Genomic DNA, 25,587 nt, shown 5'->3' with positions numbered 1-25,587 from the left:
GAGTCCAGCCCCGTCCCGATGGTTGTGGAACTGCGCATTCCCATGGTCTTTTATGCACACGTGCAGGTCCCCTCTGCAAGCGGGTTCGCTGCTCGCAGGGATTGGGGCGGGCCGGGGACGGATGGCGGTGGGGACGGTTGTTGTCCATGGGAATGCCCAGAATTTACCCGGATGGGCCGATGTGTGCCAGGGGCAGGCGACTGATGTCACAGGACGTCAGCCGCCCACCCTGTCATCGTTACGGCACTCACAAATTTCCACTGAATTTCATTTGTGAAGGCAGGAGAAATCATCCGATGGTTGCCGACCATTGAATGATTTCTCCTGACATTCGAGGGGATGTGTCTTCGGTACAAATCCCCTGGCATATTAACGAGGGGACTCGTCAGCGGGGTGGGTGTTCCGTGCGCTGCCGGGGCGGGCTCTCTGGAGCTTTGTAAGCTGCGATCTTTGAGTCAACCAAAATCGGGCCCTTAATGCACAAGCCACATTAATTATTCACATACAAGTGGCATCAAATTTACTAACATGGTGTAAACGGCTCTGCCGCAATTCTCTAAAATATGATGGCGCATGACATAAGAAGTGTGACTAGTGCTTTAGCTGCTTGTGGTTGTGGAGCAGGTGGGCAGGTAATGAAAAATACCGGTGTGGTACGGGACTCCGACAGTCGGGATCCCTACAGTCATTATCCCGACGTCGGGATCCCGACTGCCCGGAGTCAGACAGCATGGCGAGTGCAAAAAAGCCCCTTGCGGGCTCGCTGCGCTCGCCACGCTGCGGGCGCGGTGGCTCGCTACGCGAGCCACCTATTCTATTCTCCCTCTATGGGGGTCGTGGACCCCCACGGGGGAAAATAGCGGGTGGCCGTCGGGCACCCGGCTGTCGGCGTTTTTAAACGCCGGGATCCCGACGTCGGGTAAACGACGGTCGCGATCCCGACTGTCGGGAACCCGTCCGGCACCCGAAAAATACTTAATTGGCCATACACGTTAATATAGTTTGAAGAATAAATGTTGCAGCCATTGTGGGAAGTGAGCGTCTTTATGTACCTGGCCTGATATAGCTGCTTCTATTTGCCTCTTTATATGCATATGACTGAAACACGCTGTATCTAAACAGTTGAACAAGACAATCCTGCTTTTTATAATTGACAGTTTATTTCATGTGCATTAAGATGATGCACCTCTAGCGATAGTTTGGCATTAATGGATTGCCTTTTGTTATACTGCTTTGGCCATCCAGCTTTGTTATGAATCTAGACTGTTACTCATCCTTGGTAACTTACTAGAGACTTGCAGCAAGATCTTATTGGAAAGAGCTGTCCCATGCCTGTTTCGTGCAAAGCACTGATATTCTCCCACATAGTCCTCAGGTCGCCCGCCACCATAAATGTCTATGACCAGGGTTCCAGACCAACTGCGAAATGAAACTTTTGGATCTTTGGCCACATTGTAATATTTCCCATTCCGTGTCCATGTAAATCTAGGGAAATAAAATTAAAATGATCTTAACAGGTAGAGGAGGTATAAAATGTAACTACAGTATAAGATGCATGTCTGCTAACAAAGTATATATTGAGCGAGTTCATGTCATTGGAAGGAGCTGCACAAATATCTGCAAGCGTTCTGTGATTAATAACCTACTGATCTAGTAACCAAGGAAGGTACAGGTCACACACTGTAATTCCACCCCAAAGATCCCAGTATACTGTAACATCAGGTTTCTTTAATATATATATATATATATATATATATATATATATATATATATATATATATATATATATATATATATGTCTAGTGTTTGATTGTGTGTCTCAGAAACACTGCCATCTGTTGGCAGCAAGTGAAACTACATCTCTTTCTCTCTAACACATGCACTAACACAGAGGCAATCACAAGATAGCAGACTAGCTTTCGAAGCATTTGCTTTGAGCGGGCTTACTAGTATTACATAATTGTTTTAACTTTAGTTTAAATCAGGCACAAGACACACACGTATAGTACGCTGATAGTTCCTCCTATTACTTTCATATACTGTATGACTCTGCATTATTCTTTATCACTTACGTGGGATGTGGGTTTCCCTGAGCTTCACACTCAATGACAATATTATCACGTGGATCAACAATATAATCCTTCACAGACTGCTTGGTGATCGTTGGGGGCTGAATAACTGCAGAAAGAAGAGTGACAGATTCAGTAAGGGATCCCATATTTACAGATCACCATTGTCTTTTGCAGTGACTAAACACCCAAAGAACTCCCACAAGTTAGCACACATGACAGCAAATACACATGCAACTGCCTAAAGCTCAAATATATCAGCAAATGCTTGTATCACTGTTCTTGACTTTATGCAGCACCCACTTACTACATTATTCAAAGCTAACTTACTCCCTACAATTCCACATAATTGGGTTCAGGCCTGCCGGGCCCCGGTAAAATTTTGGGGGCATGGCCTAATCACGGAAGGCGTAACCACCTCCTGCGATCAGGCCACACACCCAAAAAATTTACGAGGAGAGTGAAAAACCCCTCTAAAGTCAAGGGGGGAGTGTGTTATTATCCCACCCCCTTCAGCAGCACACACCTAGCAGGCTCAGCATGAGCTCTCACGCTGCCAGTGAGACGCTCATGCTGAGCCGGCTGTCAGCACAGCACATGCTATAGGTGGGTGCTGCTGCTGCCCAGGAGGGATGGAGGTGGTCGGACCAGGCAGGCAGGGCCGGCGCTACCACTAGGCAGGATTAGGCAGCTGCCTGGGGCGCCGGCCACTAGAGGGCGCCTCTTCAGACCATTCAAATTAAGTATATTGGTAGCAGCAGTGGATTCGGTAATAGCTGCCCCTATTTTCCCAGCACCAGTCTTTAAAAAAAAAAAAAAAACTTTACCACGGTATATGGGCTGCTGCTGGAGGAGAGGCGCTGGTTCCTTCTGCTAGCGCTGGCTGTCTAGCGCTTCTATCGCTGGTAGCGAGACACTGGTCCCGCTGCCACCCACCCCTCACCAGTGGCATCAGCGGGGACCAGTGTCTCACCTCCAGTGGTAGCAGCGTTAGTTAGCCAGCGCCTCAGCAGCAGCAGCGCTAGGCGGCCAGCAACTGCAGCAGGAACTAGGGACTTCCTACCAGCGGCACCAGAAGGAACTAGTGCCTGACCAGCGCAGCGGGAACCTTTTCGGGGCGTAGCCAGCCTGCACCATTCATTAGAAGATGGCGACAGCTGAAAGCACCACCCTTGTCAACCGGCCCCTGTCAACCCCCTGTCAACCCGGAGGTAAGATGTTGTTCTTGGTTGTTACTATGTGCTGTTGCTGCATATTTTAACGCATTCAGTGTACAGTTGTATGTATATCTGTACTTTCACTTGATTTATTTGGAGTAAGTAATGGTTGTTGGGGTGGGGCGGGGGTTCGCAGAAGGTAGGAGTCTTGCCTAGGGTGACAGATAACCTGGCACCGGCCCTGCAGGCAGGGCCCCCCTGGGCCCCTCCAGAAAGCCAGGGCCCGTCTGGAGATTACCCACACCCCTAATAAATCACGCTATCACTGCATTTCCCGGTGGGCCCTTCATGTCCCAGTCCGACACTGGCACTAAGGCAGATATGAGCACTAAGGTACATACCCACTCTAAGATACATACCCACCATAAGGCACGTACCAGCATTAAGAAACATACCCACACTAAGCTACAGTACATACTGTACGAGCACTAAGGCACATAGTAAAGAGCACACCTGCTCATGTGCCAGCACACGAGTCGAGAAGCCCCATTCAGAGCTTCACATAAAGCAGCTTTCTGCTTGCTCTGGCCTGACATACAGTATTAGTAGTAAGGACTCAGAAAGGGTGGAACAGCTCCCCACAAATCTGCCTGCCCACTTTGTGCTCATTCTTTACATTCCTGCTTTCTCTTTGTTAAAAAAGAAAACTGCTGAACAACAAGCAATAGCAAAATTAGGTGAATGATAAGGATTGTGGCTCATTAATTTTGCCAATGTAAGCTAGAAGCAAACAGATCTCCAGAAATAAACTTACGTTCTCGTTGAATATTTGCTGTTAGTTTCCATGAGTGCAAATGGAAAGTTGAAGAAGAAACAAGGTTAGTCAATAAAAAAAAATAAAGAAAACTAAAAATAAAGACAAGTAAACTATCATGATTAAAGAAAAGAAAATATAAAGACGAAACTCATGAATATATAAAACGTAGACATTTTCACATTTATTAACCCTTTGGGTGTCAACATCTCTGTGAGAGATGAGCAAAATATTGGCTAAAAATGGCAACATCTCTGTGAGAGACGTGCAAAAATATGAGTGTTAACATCTCTGTAAGAGATATGCAAAATATTGGCTAAAAATTGCTAGCATAGCTCATAATTTGGTATATAAATTCAAATAAAAATTTTGTGTAAAAAAAGATTATAGTTCCCATATAAGTTAACCATTAAAGGTCACTGGCCCTTATTCTGATCTGTGCGGCCGGAGCCGCATACGTTGCTCCGGCCGCACAAACCAAACCCCGCCTACAAGACGGATCGCCACGGCCGTCCGTACGCGGACGGCTGGCGATCCGCATGAAAATGGTGGGGCGTACGCCTCCACCATGGTGGGAGCTGCCCCCTGCATTCGATGGTCGACGACCATCGAAGGCAGGGCCGCACGCTCCACCAGCTCACGCAAGCTTAGACCACACGGACAATCGTCCGTGTGAAAGCTTGTATTTGGGCGGAGAGCTGACATCCGGCGATGTCAGCTTTCCGCCCCCATCACTGGCGTCATAGCCTCATTACCATGCATACGCCCCGCGTTTGCATGGGAACGCCCATGAAACGCGGGGCGTATGCATAGGGAAATGAGGGTATTAAGACCCTCACGCCCCTATACGCCCCCTTTGCGGCGTATAAAATTTTTGTGCGGCGATTTCGCCTGCACATGCGCAGAGTGACCTCTGCGCATGTGCAGAGTGAAAACATCGGCGGTACGGCCGCACGCGGGCCGTACCGCCGACATCAGAATAAGGGCCACTATGAGGAATAAAAATCTTTGCATGGAAATTTTCACACTGATTTTGATACATTCACTTGCACTCAAATGGTTAACAAACAGCTATATGCACACACAAAATACACATAAACAATACATCGAATCACAAAAATCTCAGTAATCACAAATGGATTATTTTTACATAAAACACTGTAACAAACAAACAATGAACAAAGCTATAGCATAACTGAAATTCACGTGATTAAAATGCAAAGAGATAGTTACTAATAGGAAGCAGGTTAAGGACAGCTTATATTGTAAATTGTTACGTTTATGTTTAAATGTAATCTTAGTAGTGCACTCAAAATGGCTGACTTAGCTGGTACGCTCATGGATGGGATGAAAAATATATGGAGGAAATAAAAAATGGGATTTTTTGGTGCTTGTTTCCTAGCACGGCGCCCATCGTGGGTCATCGCATACTTTAAGTTAAGGTATGCGATGGTTGCGACCGTCGCGATTTTTGGGCTATTTTTAGCCTTTTTCCCTACAATTAAAAATCGCGTCCATCGCATGCCTTAACTTAAGGTATGCGATGCGACCGACGCGATTTAACATTGAATGCATTGTATTCAATGTTAAATTCCTATGTAAAATAGGGTCCATTGTATGCCATTATAATGGCATACAATGCGACCGATGCAATGGACCCGATTTTACATAGGGAACAATGTTAAATGGCCAAATGGACCCGATTTTTGATTGCATACCCACCCTGATGGGTAATTTCTATGTCAAATGCCCCCCATTGTTAGCGCCACCCCACGATGAACGCCAACCGGAAGCGTGGCAAGCGCAGCGAGCCTGCAGGGGGCGGCGGTACGCGTCCTCCGACCTTTTCATACCCCCACTATCCACGTCGGCGTGGAGTTGATTTTATATAGTGTGGTGAGCGCAGCGAGCCACCGAGCCCGAAGCATGGCGAGCCCCGCGAGAGGACGCGTAATACCTGTGAAGTAATGCGCCTCCCCTCGCGGGGCTCTCTGCGCTCGCCTCGCTGCGCTCGCCACACTATATAGAATCAACTCCACGCCGACGTGGATAGTGAGGGTATGAAAAGGTCGGAGGACGCGTACTGCCGCCCCTCGCGGGCTCGCTGTGCTCGCCACGCTTCGGATTGGCATTCATCGTGGGGTAGCGTTAACAATGGGCGGGCATTTGACCCATCAGGGTGGGGATACAATAAAAATTGGGGTCTAGGGGGGCATTTAACATTGGGGCCAATGTAAAATCTGGTCTCAGGGACCATTTTACATTGGTTCCAATGTAAAAATCACGTCGATCGCATCGCATGCGATTTGGTTGCATGCAATCTACACGATTTTTTAGGACCCAATGGATACAATTTTAATCGCTGGCGCCGTGCTAGGAAACAAGTACCGATTTTTTTACAGTCTTGTGTACTCAAACTAAACTTGTCAATCCTACAGGGAAAAGTCTTCCTAAAATCAAAAATATGCCATCTGCAATCCTATTGCATTCACTTCTCTGATTTCTTAATTAACCATAGCATCGCTCTATGACTATAATAATCTTGATAAAGTTCCACACAATGGTTAGCACAGTGGTTAGCATTGCAATATCAAGTTACTTGAGGCAATATATATTTCCCACAATATAAGTAAACATACTGGTAGGTTAATTGGATTCTGACAAGAAATGATCCCTTGTGCATAGGTGTGTGTCTGTGTGCTAGGGAATATAATTTGCAAGTTCCACTGTAGCAGGGACTGATGTGAATGACTAAATGTTCTCTGTAAAGTGTTGAAGAATATGTGTGCGTTGTATAAATAAAAAAATAAATTAATGTGGATAATCAATAAAAAGCCGTCAGATGTCTACATTTCTATGCAAGAAGAGAACTAAGCTGAAAACTGCTCACATAGACCTCTGTCATCGGGCGTGGCATACATATATAGTGTCACTATAGAGAGGCAGCTGCTAAGCCTATTCCTAACTACCACCTGCAATGCAGGACAGCCCCAAATTCATTGTGCAGAATCACTAGACTGTTGTGGTCAAAAGACCTAAGAATCACTGGCTCTTTGAGGTATTGTATAGGAGCCGTGCTGGATGCTAAAGGTCACAGCCTTTTGTTATAGCGTGCACCAGAGCCATCTGCACAATGTACATGGCATCCCAACCCATGCTAGGCTGTCCAGGTAAAACATTGGCTAGATCCGTCAATGCAAATGTCTGCAATTATAGACAGCGGATAAAAATGTCACAATTATTTAAACTGAAAGGATGGATCAGCTAGGAGCTTTCACTCTACACATCAAAGAAAAAGACTGAGAAACAATATGTCATTATTATGCGACATCAATCTATATACAATCCCACCTCCCTTGAACTTACGGTCCAGAGGTACATCAATAGTGCAAGCCACCTTCAGGAAGAAAAGGATAGACGTTATCCATGAACTGGAGTGAGGCTTCATTCTGTCCCTCAGGATGTAGTGTGCGATGTGCTTGCTCGTCCTACAGCAGATCTGAAGGAAAGCAAACAAATCAGTGTGGCAAAGTTGCTAGTGGGTTTTGGCACGCTCAGCCAGCACGGAACACTTGGGATCATTTATTTATATAGTATTGACAGATTATTTTGCAGCATAAGAAAAAGTATATAATAAAACACATTCAAATGGCGAAATGCCGAAACCCTACCATAATTCAAATTTACGGTGTTGAAGATAAATCTGTACAATGATATTAACAAGTATTTACAATGTATTTCTGCTGTGTGTAGTAAAGTAATGGTCACTGTATGCAGAACAAACGTGTACTGCAACATGTACAAATATTTGTATGTGTTTTTATATTTATCCAGATATCTGTCAAGAAGCAAACTAAAGAGCAAGTCTCTTTTTTCACATACAAAGTCTACATTTCACAGCTTCAAGTTGAATAAAACATACCTCAATTATAATACTATTTAGCCTTGGATTTTGACTTACAAACATAGATTTGCATATTGAGAACAGAAGTTAAATTGTGCATGAAGTGTCTGGGAAGATATCATGTGCTACCACTCTCTTCCTCCACACTCTCTATTGCTCTGTTCCCCTCTCATTTGCACAAGTTTAACATACAGCCTCAGGCTCTGCTCTGTGTCCATCTGCCTAAAATCCCAGCTGCTGCTGACGTCACACCAGCCCTATCTGCTGAGTGCTATTGTGCTACAGACCTGGAAATCCATCTGTCCCCATGTCGGGGCTATATCACGCAATGTCCAGATTTGTGTCCCATATTCAAGATGGTATGTGTAATGACAGCCAGGTAGACAGTGGTAAATACTTGACAATAGTAATAAAGGGTGATTGATGTATGTGCAGAGACAGAACAAGTGAGGGAACATAGGATAAGTTCTAAGGTCACACAATTGCCAACTGATACAGCTAGGGCACAGATGTGCATACACTGTGTGCTAGCCATATCATTCGCCCAGGTGTATTTACCAGATGGTGAAAATGATTATACAATCTAGCGCAGAGGTTCTCAAAGTCGGTCCTCAGAACCCCACATGGTGCATGTTTTGCAGGTCTCCTCTCAGAATCACAAGTGAAATAATTAGCTCCACCTGTGGATCTTTTAACCCCTTCCCGACATTGCCTTTTATGGTAATTTTTTTGGTACTTGTGAGTTATCTGGGCGTCCGATTTTTTGATTGTATGCCTTAAGTTAAGGCATACAATCAGATGCGATGCGATGCGATATCGCATCGCATCGCATGAGACCATCGGATGCGATGACCCGATTTTTCCGTAGGAATCAATGTTAAAATGGACTGAGTCCATTTTAACATGGAATTCAATGGGAAAAAGGGGTCCTTTTCATACCCCTACTATCCAAGTGGGCATGGAGTTGGATATAAACCTGTGGCGAGCGTAGCTCGCCACCGAGCCCGAAGCGTGGCGAGCGAACGGTATTCCGTGTCCCCTCGCGGGGCTCGCTACGCTCGCCACGCTTCGGGCTCGGTGGCTCGCTACGCTCGCCACAGGTTTATATCCAACTCCATGCCCACTTGGATAGTAGGGGTATGAAAAGGACCCCTTTTTCCCATTGAATTCCATGTTAAAATGGACTCAGTCCATTTTAACATTGATTCCTATGGAAAAATCGGGTCATCGCATCGCATCGCATCCGATGGTCGCATGCGATGCGATGCGATGTCCCGATCCGACCCGATTTAAAAATCGGACGCCCGGATAACTCACAAGTACCATTTTTTTTTTTTTCCTCCTTGCGTTCAAATAAGCGTAACTTTTTTAATTTTCCGGCTATATAGACACATGAGGGCTTTTTTTTTGCGGGACAAGTTGTACTTTTTAATGGTACCATTTACTATACCGTATAATATTCTGGGGAATCAGGAAATAATTCAATGTGGGGTAAAAAGAAAAAAAAACGCAATTCCACAATTTTGCGCTGGTTATGTTTTTTTTGGAGTTCATAGTTCGTTTAAAATGATGGGTTATCTTTATTCTATGGGTCGTTACGATTCCAGTGATACCAAACTTATATAGTTTTCGTTACATTTTACCACAAAAAAAAATAGAAAATGTTACGGTTTTTCGAATTTGCGTCGCGTCGCCATGTTCTGCGGCTTATAACTTTTTTATTTTTCCACCTACGGACCTGGGTGAGGGCTCATTTTTTGCGGGCTGAAGTGTACTTTTTAATTAATACCATTATGGGATATGGGCGACTTTCTGATCTCTTTTAGCTATTTTTTTTTGGGTAGGCGATGTGACCAAAAAACGTAGTTTTGGCGTTGGGGATTATTTTCCGTTTACGCCTTTAACCGTGCGGGATAACTAATGTTATATTTTAATAGATCGGACTTTTAGGAACGCGGCGATACCAAATATGTTTATTTTTTTTTATTTTTTATTTATTTTTATTTGGGAAATGGGGAAAGGGGGGTGATTTGAACTTTTAATATTTTTTTATTTATTTTTTATTTTTAAACTTTATTTTTTTTTTTTTTTTTTACTACAAGGCCCCCTAGTGTACTTGACCACTAGGGGGCGCGATCGCCTGTACTAGGTTCAGCCATAGAGCCATAGAGCATGATTTTATGCACTTCCTATTACATCCTGCCTCAGGCAGGATATGATAGGTATGCAGACACGGCCAGCACAGGGGTCTACATTAGACCCCTGGCTACCATGGCAACCGATCGGCACCCTCCGATCTCGCTGCGGGGGGCCCCGATCGGCGCCGGAGGGGGGCGCCCCCCCTCCGATCAGCTATTTAAGCACTGCGGTCGCTTTGCCCGCGGTGCTTAAAGGGTTAAACGGCCACGAACGGCGAACTCGCCGCTCGTGGCCGTGAGAGCAGGGACCTGGCTGTAATATACAGCCATTACCTGCTCTCTTTCAAGCCAGCTCACTCCGTGAGCTGGCTTGATTCCCCCTCAACCGACATATGACGTAAATGTACGTCATATGTCGGGAAGGGGTTAAAATGTGTCAGTGAGTAATGAGTGCACCTGTGCACCTGTCGGGTGACCTGGAAAGCGTGAACTGTGTGGGGTCCTGAGGATCGAGTTTTAGAACCCCTGATCTAGCGAACCACTTGTGATTTGCTGATTGTAGACGTGCAGCGGACGCTGACTATTATGCCTGGTACACACCAGAAGGATCCTGATTGTTAGTAGATCATAAGAAGATCGTGCAATGGTTGCACGATCTGTTGGAGCACACGATCTGCTAACGATCTGCATCCGATCCGATCCCAATCCGATCTGGATCCAGTTGAATGGATCTTTTACAGATCTTACTTGCAGCAGGTATGCTCTGTAAAACGACCAAACGACCAGCAGGGACGCGCATCGGACCGGAATCGGATCTAAACTGCCAAAACATGCCCAATTTACCTGCAATCAACATACAATCAGTCAGAATTGGATGGAAATTGGGGGCTTGAGGCCAAATCGTTCTGGTGTGTAACCTACATTAATGTCTGAGTTATTTATAGCCTGCCCACATTTTTCTTTTGCGCACACAATGTGCCGAGTTGTTTCTTCTATAATAGAGAAGTTTGAAAATGTGCCTAATAGCAAATGTGTATTTTACTAGCTGTATAAGTATGCTATTTTTATGTGTATACCCAAACTGTGACCATTTCTGCATCAAATTCGACAACTGACAAGCCATGTGATTTCTATGGCTCCGGTCTGGAATGTTATAAGCATAACAAACACAACAAATGCACAGGATCTGTTCTAAAATCATCTGCCACCACAATGTTCTATTTTATCACTATTTAAATAATCTTTAATGATTGTTGTTTGGTGTTTCTTACCTAAAATAATATACAGTACTTGAGAACGTTCTCAAATTTAGATTAGCCCAGTATTGTACATGATATATTTGTACTTATTATGTAAAATGCTGAACTCTGCATATCTCAGTTATGCAAACTATTGTGAAATCTGCATAGACTTGGTAATGTGAAAGCTCAATTCTGCAAATTCCACCCTGCAGACTTTTCAGCGCTGGTGTTTTCCTCTACATAGAGCCTTGATGAAGATAGCATTGTAATAAAATTATTTTAAATGCCTCTGGAGACATTGTTAATGTCTTTAACACATTTATAAGTGGAACATAGCAATAAACCACAGCTGTAATTTTAACCTTGATTAAAAGGCAGAAATTATCTTTCTACTAAAAAAACCTTGGTGCTATCATCATTTACCACCCTCCAGTCTCCCCATTAATGCTCATCCTTCCTCTAATTTACACATCCTGTAGCCATAGAAAGCATACATGTTTTCATAGTTCGAATAGTGGCTATTATTCTGCATATATTATATAATAAATAACCCTGCAATATAAATGCAAGTTATCAAGTCTTCTATAAAAACACATATTAAAATTCTGTATAAGGCTTCTGTCAAACTTGCCTACTGTATATGAAGTATGGCTATTATTTCATAACTATTTTTATTAATTCTGTGTGAATTTACAACTCGCACCCTATCACATTGTTGTATGATTAAATGGGAAAACATGTGGCTACTAATACCCCTTTCATATTGCACAAATCACCCAGGTCGACCCATGTTGTTCCCAGGCTGTCCCGGGTCGATGAGCGATGTGAAAGGGTCTTCTGAAATGACCTGGTTCCAAAAACCCGGTATTCTGACCCAGGTTGCTGTGTAGTGTGCAACGGGTACCTAGGTCGAGCGACCCAGGTCCTGCTCACACTCTATGGAGGAGGCAGCGTCAGCTCCAATCGCTGCCTCCTTCCCCACCCCCCGAAGACACCGCCCCCGCCCACTCTGCCCCACCCTCCGATGATGTTTGCAACCCGGCTTATTGCCAGGTTGCTCTGGGGGACCTCGCATCGCAAATGCCGGATTGCTCCCGGGATGGACCTTTTACCAAATCCCAGGTGGCATTTGCATTGTGAAAGGAATATAATCCCCCCCCCCTGAGAGTAGTGGAAATGGAATGACATGCCAATTTCCATGTTCTCACAGACTATTACATGTGCGAGTTTACGAAGGGGGTGAATCGGGGCTGTCATTGCCAGTGTTTCATTTAAACAGCAATTCTGCCCCCTTGCCCACAATTGAATTTTCCTTCAGCACCATATGTGTTAAATGCATAAATGAATATGCTCTAGCCAGGCTTCACTTAGTCTTTGCTGAATGTGCATTGTCATGCAAAAGCATTTAAGTAGTGCATGGTTGTATATAGTGAGGGCCAAGATAATGCTTTGATAATGAAAATGCTTTGCTGACAGTTAAAAAAATTGAGGAAAAAATAATAATAACATACTCTTGCTGGTCCTGCTGCCTCTGACCACAATCTATGGCTGTCATCTGCCAATCTTGTTTTTGCCCCCCCCCCTTCCTCTATTATACTGTCAGTGTCATGTGCAGCGCCCTCTATCATCCTGTCTCCTGCCTCTACAGTACTTAATCCACTGGGGTGTGTCTTTAAGTCATGCCTTATTCTGGTTGCGTATTGGGTTGTTCTGTACCTTGCATAGTATTCCTTATGTAGTATGCTTCCTTTCTTTGTGTACTGAATTTAGGCTTCTTGAATGTGTATTTTTCTTCGGTCTGTGCTGTTTATTAGGTTTTATTGTATAATTGGCTACTATATTTACATATACTGGGGGAAATATACTAAGATGGGAGTTCTATTTTAGATGGGATGAAATAGGTGTTCTATTTTTTCATGGTATGACACTGCAGAATTTTGCTGCAGCATATAATAATAATAATAATAATAATAATAATAATAATAATAATAATAATAATAATATAATAATAATACCAGGGCAGGATAATTAGCTTATTAATTCACAGAAATAAATGAATTTACAATCGCATTTTTATAAACGGTTTTCAGCATAAACTAAGTAGTTGTGACTTTAAATCAAAACTGAAACAGTTAAGTTCACTCATACAGTATCTACAAAGTGTCAGTATATTTCAGTCAATACAAAGCAGACTTGCATGCCCAGGGAACTGTCCAAGGTACCAAGAGCAGCCTACTCAGACTATTGAAAAGTCCAAGCAGATCAGTGCTGCAGACACTGGGTCAAGGTTAAATACAGGTCCATTTACACAGCTGACAATAATTTTGTTCACACACAGGCTAAAGTTGCATACACATTAGACAATATGCTAAAGGCAATGCATGATAAAGACCCTCGTTAACAATATTTTCGTGCATATTGTCTAGTGCATGGGTCTACAACCTGTGGCCCTCCAGATGTTGTGAAACTACATGTTCCAACATGCATTGCCACATTTTTTTATAAGAGCATGTCAAAAACCCTCAGGGCATACTGGGATATGTAGTTCCACAACATCTGGAGGGCCACAGGTTGAAGACCTGTGGTCTAGTGTGTACTCACTACTATTATTAACAAACCCCTTGTCGTCTGTATATGCAGCTAAATCCTGACTATATTGTCAATGACAGCTATACTCTGGATGTGGCCGCTGAAGATATCTTTGAAGCAATCTTTTGTGAAATCTTTCAGTTTTCACAAAAAATCTTTCAGGGGAAATCATGAGAGATATCATATTGTGTGCAGTGTCACTAATGTGTACCGAGCTTACGTTCAGTGAGGTAAGTAGACATAATTGCAAGGTATGCAGACTTCTGTGTACATTTAATTGTTTTCAGATACATGTTTTGTATCAAGGACTGTGCTATTGCCAGTGGAAGTACACAAACAGGAGTAGCCCAGCCACAGCTATGTATAAAGGTCTGCATATAGTTTAATATATGCAAATAGTTCATTACTACAATGGGGATCATTGGATAGACACCAACTAGGTCGACACCACTAGGTTGACATGCATGAAGGTCGACATGACTGAAGGTCAACATGCAGGAAGGTCGACATGGGTTCGGTTCGACAGGGTCATTAGGTCGACACAAACATTAGGTCGATATGGGGAAGGTCGACAGTCAAATGGTCAACATGGATTTTTTTTCTCTTTTTTGATACAATGTCGACACAGTCGTCATGGACACTGAAATGTACAACCACGTCCCCTCGCATGGCTCACTGCGCTTGCCATGATTCAGGCACACTATTTCATTCTCCCACCACTCCCTTGTGAATGGTAGGGCGTGAAATACCGCCTGTCGGCACATGTTGGGTCAAAATAAGTGAAAAACCCCATGTCGACCTTTCGACCTAATGCTTGGGTCGACCTAATGACCCTGTTGACCTAACCAATGTTGACCTTCAGTCATGTCGACCTTCCTGCATGTCGACCTTCAGTCAGGCCCACCTTCATGCATGTCGACCTAGTGGTGTCAACCTAATGCTTGTCAACACCACTTGGGCCCAATCAGGGACCTAATCAGTTACCATGTTTATTTTGCCTTGCAATGCGATGCCCGCTCCTGTGCAGTCCATATCAGAAGGCAAAATAGTATGTGCAGGCAGGTATTATTGTACTACATCACATCGTGTCTAGCTCAAATTGCACCCTGTGTAGGGAATCGCATGCTTTATGTACTTTACATATTTATATTACATAGGGTAAACGAGTCCAAATCTTATGTAAAGATGGAGATCGTCTCATTCACTGCCGGCGCTCGCCAGAATGTCTCCGCTATCGAGTGCTGGCTGAGAGGGACTCCATTAGACTGGGACGCATGAGCGTCTCACACGCACGCCCGTCTAAGTCACTCGGCGGCTGGGCAGTATAACGCTGCCCGTTTACACTTCAGGGAGACGGGCAGGGTGCAGCAGCCGACAGGGACCGGTGGTGTGGAGCTCCATTGGAACGGGCGTGCAAGCGTCTCATGAGCGCGCCCCCTTCCGACAAATGGCAGAGCCTGGTGACTGGCGGGGGCTCCATCTGTAGTTAAAATCTTATGTTCTGTAGGTCAAATAGTACAGTGTATAAAGTTCAAATCGCCCAGCACCGAAGTCCAAATTGCATAGCACACACTGTACAGCTGAAATCGCACCTAGCACACCTCTCGCCGACACCGTATGCCCCTAGGAGATCCCTCTGTGACTGAAGCACAAACACTCTTTACAATAACAGATACTGCTTCTGGATATACTGTCTTTTTTTGAACATTCCTTTAAAATTCCAGCTACAAGATGAATTTAGAATGATACACAGCAAGGTTACTGATGGAGATGTAATGTGAGTGTGAAGTATTTATGGCACGGTCTGCTGAGGCTCCTAAGATTATAGGAAAAGAACTGCACAGACCAATAGCTTCCTACTGGCATAGAGTCTGAGGGGAGCACAATCACGCTTCCAAAGCCTTCATATGGATTATTGGTCCTGCCCAAAACTGGCCATGACCATGTTCTCAAATGGCATCTTACCGTTATACTTCTCACGTCCCCCTGCACAATGCTTGTTTCAATCTGCAAGAGAAGAGAGGGGATTTAATGCTAAACAATAGAAGCATACCTAAATGGTCCACACTTTAGAATATAATGGCTTATGCTGTACACTCACAGGGGTTTTTCATATAGCAGCTTGGATTTCAGACCACGCACTGGTTTTGCCCAGTTGTGTGTTTTTGTGCTATGATTGCAACTCTGTATCCGGCCCAGAATGCTGTAACTGGTGTTGCGAGACAGAATACTCTAAAGGGTGTTTTTGTGATCGTTTCCCCCTATTCCCTCTATTAGGCATTCAGTCTATGTTGCATTTAGCAAAGATCTGGATGTAGCTAAAGGTGGCCATACATCAGAAAGATATTGTACCCAATCATACAATCTCAATTGATTGTAAAATGTACACAATCATACAATCATGCAGGAGATGGATTGTATGACTGATTGTATGATGGATTGTGAGTAGATTGCGTGTCCAAAAACCACCAAGGACTGCCGGGGATTTCAAGGGAAATTGTACACAATCATGAGCGCAATCGATCTTAAGATCGATCTTTCTGATGTATGGCCAGCTTTAGGATCAGTGTATCATGGACAATGGGGAGTTCAGGGTGATAACACTCCTAGGGGTTTATTTATTAAGATGGGAGTCCTATTGAAGAAGGGATGTTGCCCATAGCAACCCATCAGTTTCCGCCGACGGGAAACTGGGACGCACGTACGTGTGAGACGCATGCGCGTCCCAGTCTCTATCGCCGGCGCTCGCCTGTGCAAGGGATCTGGTGAGCGCCGGCCAAATATGGGACACGCTCCATCTGTATAAGAAAAATAGGTTCTTATGTTAGTTGGGCGCCCACTAAGCTATTTGCTTAGTTTTCCGCGACCCCTCGCGGGGATCGCTACGCTCGCCACTCTTCGGGCTCGGTGGCTCGATACGCGCGGCACACTATATAAAATCAACTCCATGCCGACATGGATAGTGGGGGTATGAGTGTACTAACTATAGTGGGCGCCCAACTAACATATAAGCACCGAAAAATAATAGGTACTTGTGTATTAGCACGGCATTCGATATGCAGTTAGCGTAGCGGCGCTGTCAGAATCAGCGAGTGTTCACGTGCCCAGCGCTGGCAGTTTAGGGAGCGTAGTCAGCGTAGTGTAGTGTTCCCGCCCGTTCGTGCCTAGCCGGAGCATACGTAGTTATTGTAGTCGGTCAGCGTTACACAGTTAGCATAGTCAGTCAGCGCTTATTACATTGTGTGGGCACCATTGACCATTTAAACCTGGCTGATATGAAAGGGGTGAATGTGTTCTTGAAACACCCCCACTAGCCGCAAGCATGGCAAACGGACGCGTTACGCGTCCTCGCAACTTTTTCATACCCCCCACTATCCACGTCGGCGCGGAGATGATCTTATAAAGTGTGGCGCGAGCAGCGAGCCCCACGAGGGGAACGTGGATTACTTTACATGTGTTCCGTGGCCCCTAGAAGGGCTCGGTTGCTCGCTGCGCTCGCCACACTTTATAACATCAGCTCCACACCGACGTGGATAGTGGGGGTAAGAACAGGTCAGGAGGACACGTAACACGTGCCCTCGCCACGGTTCAGGCTGTCATGAATAGTGGGTGGTTATAGTGGTTAATCCCAAACCAATGGACAATAAGTGAATTTCGCAGGTACTGTGTCCGTAAAGCGGTATCCTTTCTCAGTACTAAGTGCTTAAGCACACTTAAATACACCAGGTATAATTAGTACACAAGACTTGGTATAAATTTGCACGCTGCAGGGAGCCGGGGGAAGCCTCCCTGCCTGCGCCAGAGTCTGTGTGGGGGTAGGAGTGCTCCTGGGGACACAGGCAGCACAAGCGCCCCCCCCCCCCCCCCCCCCCCCGGGAGAGCTGGCAGGGGTGATGTGTATGCTGACTATGCAGGGCTGCCGCGTAGTCACTACTCTGTTTACACTAGGCAGCCGTTGGGCTACGCGGACAATGTAGCTTAGCCTATGCTGAAAACGTAGCAAAGCCGGGCGCTGTGATATTACACAAGTTTAGCTGAATTTAATGTTAAGGTGTATGGGGTATACACTTGTCCGACTTGTCCTCAAGACAAGTCGGACCAGTTTGCCCTTGAGCTCCCGGCATCTCCCCAGGAGGCTCTCTTACCATTTGGCACTTGGTGTGCCATTTTTACATACAATAAATAACATGCAATTTATTGCATGTAAAAAGCTGTCAGGGGTGCGGGCATCGGGGTCTGGGCACCGGTGATTGGTGGGGTCAGGGCAGCAGCACAGAGCATGTAGTGACAGATGCCTGTCAGCAGATCGGGAAGCAGCTGCTACATTAAAAAAAATATTTTGAAAAGACTGGGCGGCCGGTAATTCTCTCAGTCAATCAGCGGCCTCCCATCTGATCGGTTGAGAGAATTCTCTCAGCCAATCAGCAGTTGGATAGTCTTTAAAAAAAAAAAAATGTATTCAGTAGCCACTTCCCTCCCCGCAACCCTGCATCTGCCGCTACATGCTCCATGCCGCTGCCGGGACCCCACAGCTGCACATACAATTTATGTGCAGCCGACTCCAATCCGATGCACTCAAATTGGATAAGTGTATGGGCAGTTTTAGAGTTATAGATCTCTTTACACTCCCACCCACCCTCTCCGCTCCACATACTGTATGCACGTTGCCTCTCCTGCGAACTGGTTACTTCCTCCCATTCCCGCCTCCAGGAATTTGGCCGTTGTGCACCCTATCTCTGGAATTCTCTAACTATTAGACTTGCCACCTCCCTACAAAACTTTAAACAGGCTCTCAAGACCCACTTCTTCATTAAATCCAACCATCTCTCATCCTAACCCTATATTTATGTTTGCTTCTATCCCAGCTGTGCCACCCCAGTTTGTCTGCCCCGTACCTTTAGAATGTACGCTCTATGAGCAGGTCCCTCTCTCCTCATGTGCTTTTCTTAGAATATATCTCTGCCACTGTTATAATTGCATCAGTGTCCACTGCTGCAACTGTCTTTTTTATTTACCATGTACTTGTCCTAATTTGCATTTGTACTGTAAATCACAATCTTTCTTGTTTTGTCCTTTGCTCATCTTTGTAATGACAGGCGCTGCGAAACCCTTGTGGCACCATATAAATAAATGATAATAATAATAATAATAATAAATATGTACACAGGACAGGTTTTTTGGCGAAGGAAGACGGATCCTTGTTGAACCACAGGTGGCAGTTGCACCTCCACACTTTCACCTGAAGTGCTGCAAAGTCGGAACTGGTGTACATGTTAGTGGAGAGGAAAGCAGTAAGCTGAAGTTTTGCCTAGGATACCAATACCCAGGCACCGATCCTGTGTGTGTGTGTATATATATATATATATATATATATATATATATATATCATGGTTGCCGACTTTCTTGCTGCCCTCTCCGGGAGAGGGCAGCCAGCTCAGCATGACAGGGGGGCGGGGCCAAAATCCGGAGCAAATAGGGGCAGTGCTGGGGCAGAGCCACGGCCTGGCTGACCTGTTTTGGGGGCGTGGGTAGAGTGATCGCGTCATTAAGCCCCGCCCCACGCCGTGCAATGCCGTTATTTTATGCATTGTACGGACACACCCCCCCCCCCTCCCGGCGTGGGGTGGTCCGCTGGTGGTTGCAGGGCAATGCGGGAGGGTTGCCCTAATTTCCGGGGGGGCCGGGAGGGGGACCCGATTTCCGGGACCCTCCCGGTCATTCCGGGAGGGTAGGCAACCCTGATATATATATATATATATATATATATAAGTTGCGTGTAGGGAACGCACACCACTCCTCAAGTAATTCTGAGTGCCAGGTCGTAATTAAATACAGACTTGTTTACACATGCAGCAAACGTGTATTCACTGCATATGGAAGGACCAGCACCTCAAGCAAATAAATGCAAAAATGATTTAATGTGTAAGATCATAATACTCATCACATGGGTAGACAGCAGCTCTTAGACATCCACATCTTGTAAGTGGCAGCAGCACAGTAAAAGTCCACACCATGGGCAGTGTCCTGACGGACCGTTTCGGCGAACATACGCCTTTCTCAAAGGATAGCCACCAAATGCATGTATAATGATCACTTAAATACAGATGGAATGTGCCACACTTACCAATAGCCAGGGTCCGCTCCACGCCAGATCACTGCCGCGTTCCCGCCATGTCTGCGCCGTATCCCTCAGCCGCGTCATCGTCCTTCTCCCAGGAACCAAAGAACCGGAAGTGGAACTGAAAACGCTGGCCGGGGACCCGGGGAGCAGCATAAGCGGGCGCACAAGCAGGATATCAGTAGCGAAGCGTCCCTGTTGCTATGGTAGAGCGGCGTTCCCATTCATTAAGATTCACCAAACCAACATAACACCAAAACTACTATATAATTAAATGCTTATGCAGCATTCAACACCACAATATCAAAAAATACCAAACATAAAGAATAATACAGTGTAACATGAGGTATGTAGGACCGAGACCACGTATCACACTAGGGACGGGAATAACAATCCCCAAACAAAATAAACCGCATAATCACCATATAGGTGTGCAGTGATATAACTATCAAATAAGTCCCAACATTGTGGTCAATGTTCAAACATCTCTCATGATAAAACTATAATAAATGGGTCATAGGAAGACACATAAGCACAACAAGAAAAACAGAAAATACAGAAAATAACTTAGAACATAGTATAGGTCATAGGTCAAAATAGACCATATACGCCCAATCAGGTGCACCCATTTCTAGGACTAGATAAATATAGACATATTAATTTCTTCATTGAGTCCCTGAGGGGCCAAGGATTGAAGATTATAAATCCATTGACTCTCGCGTTGGAGCAGTCGTTTGTGTCGATCACCCCCTCTTCTCAGTGGGGGTATGTGATCAATAGGCATAAACTTAAATTCGTTCATTTTGTGTCCACAAAAGGCAAAATGTCTGGCAACCGGGGGGGTAGTATTGTCCACCTTTAGCAATGCCTTCTTGACTGAAGATCGGTGGACTCCTATTCTCTCCTTCAGAGAGCGGACCGTCTTGCCCACATAGATCTTCTGACACGGGCAGATGACCAAATACACCACATACTTGGTGTCACAGTCCATGCGATGTTTGATAATAAATTTTTGGCCCGTCTGTGCATGCTGCCAGCTGCTGCCTGTGATGATATATCCACAGTTGACACATCCTGAGCATTTAAAAGAGCCTTTTCTCGTACTCAACCATGTGCTTGGTTTATCGACTCTTGGACTAATGTCCGAATAGATTACGTGTTGTCGAATGCTCTGACTCCTCTTATAACAGAACATAGGAGGTTTTTTGCACATATCTCCTATCAGAGGATCTGTCTGAAGGATGTGCCAGTGTTGCATTATAGCCGCCCTGAGTTTACCAGACATAATAGAATAAGTGTTCGAGAACATCATTCTCTCCTCTTTGGTCTTATTCTTAGTTGCCATATTAAGAAGCTCCCCGCGGTCAAGTGCAAGACATCTCCTTCTAGCACCATCAACCTCCTTGGCATCGTAGCCTCTCTTAATGAAGCAGTTACTCATCTCTCTAAGGGTGCCATCGAGATCTTCCGGTCGGGAGGTAATCCGTACCGCCCTGAGAAGTTGAGCATATGGTAATCCGGCTTTTAGAGGTTGGGGGTGGAAACTGGATGCCAGGAGCAAACTATTCCTGTCCGTGGGTTTTTTAAAAAGCTTAGTGACGAATTGGCCATCAATCACAGACACAGAAACATCCAAAAAATCAATTGAATCACAACTCGCTATATGGGTGAACCTGATTGAGCCAGGGAGAGAGTTAAGCTGCATGACAAATCTCTCCAGGAGTTCCACCCCACCGGTCCAAATAAAAAACAAATCATCAATGTACCGTACGTACATTGAAATAAATTTTGAAAAATTAATATCTGACATAATGTGTTTATTTTCGAAATCATACATAAACAGGTTCGCATACGATGGGGCCATGTTGGACCCCATCGCAGTCCCCTTAAGCTGCAAATAAAAATTATTGTCGAAAAGAAAATAATTTTTATGCAAAATGACTTCAATTAACAAAATCAAAAATTCAATTGCCGGACCGGTGTAGTGTGTACTCGAGCAGATGGTTCGCCTAATTGCAGCCACTCCCTCCTCATGACCTATGTTGGTATACAGGCTGGTGACATCCATGGTCACCAGCATACTGTTGGGTGGTGGCCTGTCAAGTTCTGAAAGCTTCTTTAAGAAATGAGTGGTATCCCGTAACCAGAACGGGGTATTCTGTACCACTGCCTGAAGATGGAAATCCACAAATTGTGAGATGGGCTGGCATAAGGACCCTATGGAGGAGATGATGGGTCTCCCGGGTGGTGAGGTCATGGATTTATGGATTTTAGGTAAAACATAGATGAGGGGAATTCGAGGATACTCCTGCATCAAAAACTCAGAAGTCCCCTCATCTATCCACCCATTGGATAATCCTAGGCCAATAATGGAATCAATTTCGGTTTTATATCTTGAGGTGGGGTCAAAACACAGCTTTTTGTAGCAGGTGGCATCCATTAACTGCCTTTGGATTTCCTCCACATATTTATCACGATCCAACACCACTATCCCCCCGCCTTTATCAGCGGGGCGGATAATGATTGCCTTGTTATCACGTAATGATCTCAAGGCCATCGTCTGTTCACGTGAGAGGTTGGATCTCTGAATGTGGGATTTTTTAAAATCAGGTAATACATCCCTGCGGACAACCCGCATGAAGGTATCAATGGATGCATTGTTACAAGGGGGATCAAATGTTGAGCGTACCTTAAAGGGGCTAACACTGGTAGTTGATATGCTAGTTTTATGTCTAGCAAAATGGTCCTTTAACCTAAGTTGACGATTAAAGCGGTATAGTTCAGTCTCACAATCAAAAGTTCTTTGTTTATAGGTAGGAACAAAGGTAAGACCCTTGTTCAATACCTCTAATTCAGACGTGGTGAGCTGATATGTCGATAGGTTAAAAACCATTATTTCCCCCTCCCCTTGGGGCCTTTGTTTTTTCCTGTGTTTTGCGCCACCTCTTCTACAGGTTTTTTTCCCCTTGGCCTGGTACGTGTCGACGTGCCCTCTCCTAAAAAAGAGGCCTTAGCGCCCCTAGGTGCTTGTTCATTTTCACTCTGAGAGGAATCGACATCAGTAAATTCTACCTCATCTCTCCTCCTATTGCCAAATCCCCCTCTCCAGTTTCTACGTATAGGTTGGCCTGTCAGCCAGGGATATACCTTGGCATCCCGGTAATCCTCTTTGACTTTCCTATACTTGCTTTTCTTAAAGATAAGTAGTTCACTTTTAAACTTAGACACAGCGTCTTCTAACTTGACAAGCCACTCCCCTCCAGTATCATCATTCAAACTGGAGACACCAGTGCTTTCACACTGATTGATCTCCTGTTGTACTACAATAATATCTTTGTTTACTTGTTGTATAACAAGGATCATTAAATCTTTGCTGCACTGATTCAATATCTGGCACCACTGGGTACAAAACTCCTTGTTTGACCGGCCCAATGTAGGCTGGTTTCGCACCCGGAACCCACGGGGTATCAGATTGTCTTTGTGATACTGTGATAACGTGAGTCCATGCAATTCCAGTTCAACCAGTCTTTTGCGTAATTTAAGAAGGTCTGCATAAATTTCCCCTGGGGTATCCTGATCAAATGCTAGTGCAGCAGTATCATTAAATAGAATCTTAGAAATGTCCTTGTCTGTAAATCTTTTAGTGCCTGTAATGTCCTCCATAATGCATCCACTGTATATGTATCCCGTTGTTTCAAACAGTGGAATACAAAAAAACAGTAAAAAATAATATAAAACTAGACAAAAGTATGTACAATGTTTCGGCAGGTGCATATCCAAAAATCCAAAGTTGATTTGGTATATAAGTTGCGTGTAGGGAACGCACACCACTCCTCAAGTAATTCTGAGTGCCAGGTCGTAATTAAATACAGACTTGTTTACACATGCAGCAAACGTGTATTCACTGCATATGGAAGGACCAGCACCTCAAGCAAATAAATGCAAAAATGATTTAATGTGTAAGATCATAATACTCATCACATGGGTAGACAGCAGCTCTTAGACATCCACATCTTGTAAGTGGCAGCAGCACAGTAAAAGTCCACACCATGGGCAGTGTCCTGACGGACCGTTTCGGCGAACATACGCCTTTCTCAAAGGATAGCCACCAAATGCATGTATAATGATCACTTAAATACAGATGGAATGTGCCACACTTACCAATAGCCAGGGTCCGCTCCACGCCAGATCACTGCCGCGTTCCCGCCATGTCTGCGCCGTATCCCTCAGCCGCGTCATCGTCCTTCTCCCAGGAACCAAAGAACCGGAAGTGGAACTGAAAACGCTGGCCGGGGACCCGGGGAGCAGCATAAGCGGGCGCACAAGCAACTCTCTCCCTGGCTCAATCAGGTTCACCCATATAGCGAGTTGTGATTCAATTGATTTTTTGGATGTTTCTGTGTCTGTGATTGATGGCCAATTCGTCACTAAGCTTTTTAAAAAACCCACGGACAGGAATAGTTTGCTCCTGGCATCCAGTTTCCACCCCCAACCTCTAAAAGCCGGATTACCATATGCTCAACTTCTCAGGGCGGTACGGATTACCTCCCGACCGGAAGATCTCGATGGCACCCTTAGAGAGATGAGTAACTGCTTCATTAAGAGAGGCTACGATGCCAAGGAGGTTGATGGTGCTAGAAGGAGATGTCTTGCACTTGACCGCGGGGAGCTTCTTAATATGGCAACTAAGAATAAGACCAAAGAGGAGAGAATGATGTTCTCGAACACTTATTCTATTATGTCTGGTAAACTCAGGGCGGCTATAATGCAACACTGGCACATCCTTCAGACAGATCCTCTGATAGGAGATATGTGCAAAAAACCTCCTATGTTCTGTTATAAGAGGAGTCAGAGCATTCGACAACACGTAATCTATTCGGACATTAGTCCAAGAGTCGATAAACCAAGCACATGGTTGAGTACGAGAAAAGGCTCTTTTAAATGCTCAGGATGTGTCAACTGTGGATATATCATCACAGGCAGCAGCTGGCAGCATGCACAGACGGGCCAAAAATTTATTATCAAACATCGCATGGACTGTGACACCAAGTATGTGGTGTATTTGGTCATCTGCCCGTGTCAGAAGATCTATGTGGGCAAGACGGTCCGCTCTCTGAAGGAGAGAATAGGAGTCCACCGATCTTCAGTCAAGAAGGCATTGCTAAAGGTGGACAATACTACCCCCCCGGTTGCCAGACATTTTGCCTTTTGTGGACACAAAATGAACGAATTTAAGTTTATGCCTATTGATCACATACCCCCACTGAGAAGAGGGGGTGATCGACACAAACGACTGCTCCAACGCGAGAGTCAATGGATTTATAATCTTCAATCCTTGGCCCCTCAGGGACTCAATGAAGAAATTAATATGTCTATATTTATCTAGTCCTAGAAATGGGTGCACCTGATTGGGCGTATATGGTCTATTTTGACCTATGACCTATACTATGTTCTAAGTTATTTTCTGTATTTTCTGTTTTTCTTGTTGTGCTTATGTGTCTTCCTATGACCCATTTATTATAGTTTTATCATGAGAGATGTTTGAACATTGACCACA

General features: G+C 44.8%; 1 protein-coding gene across 17 annotated transcripts in view; it reads right to left on the bottom strand.

Annotated features, from left to right (window-relative positions):
- NFASC (neurofascin) overlaps positions 1–25,587 on the bottom strand; it is a 139,557-nt gene that overhangs the window by 67,464 nt on the left and 46,506 nt on the right. For 12 of the 17 annotated variants that reach the window (XM_083172910.1, XM_083172905.1, XM_083172912.1 and 9 more), the window contains exons 2-6: positions 15,878–15,919; positions 7,407–7,539; positions 4,041–4,058; positions 2,073–2,178; positions 1,289–1,485 (exon numbers count right to left, since the gene is read on the bottom strand). In XM_083172910.1, the coding sequence (XP_083029036.1) occupies positions 1,289–1,485; positions 2,073–2,178; positions 4,041–4,058; positions 7,407–7,488 (403 nt within the window). In that variant the 5' untranslated portion in view covers positions 7,489–7,539; positions 15,878–15,919. The remainder of the gene's footprint in view (positions 1–1,288; positions 1,486–2,072; positions 2,179–4,040; positions 4,059–7,406; positions 7,540–15,877; positions 15,920–25,587) is intronic. The other 5 variants (XM_083172911.1, XM_083172909.1, XM_083172921.1 and 2 more) reach the window with 2 other exon arrangements.

This window comes from Crinia signifera, chromosome 2, assembly GCF_055691185.1.
Source record: "Crinia signifera chromosome 2, ASM5569118v1, whole genome shotgun sequence".
Classification (NCBI taxonomy): Eukaryota; Metazoa; Chordata; class Amphibia; order Anura; family Myobatrachidae; genus Crinia; species Crinia signifera.
The sequence above is the reverse complement of the archived record's forward strand: the minus strand, read 5'-3'. Positions and strand labels throughout refer to the sequence as shown.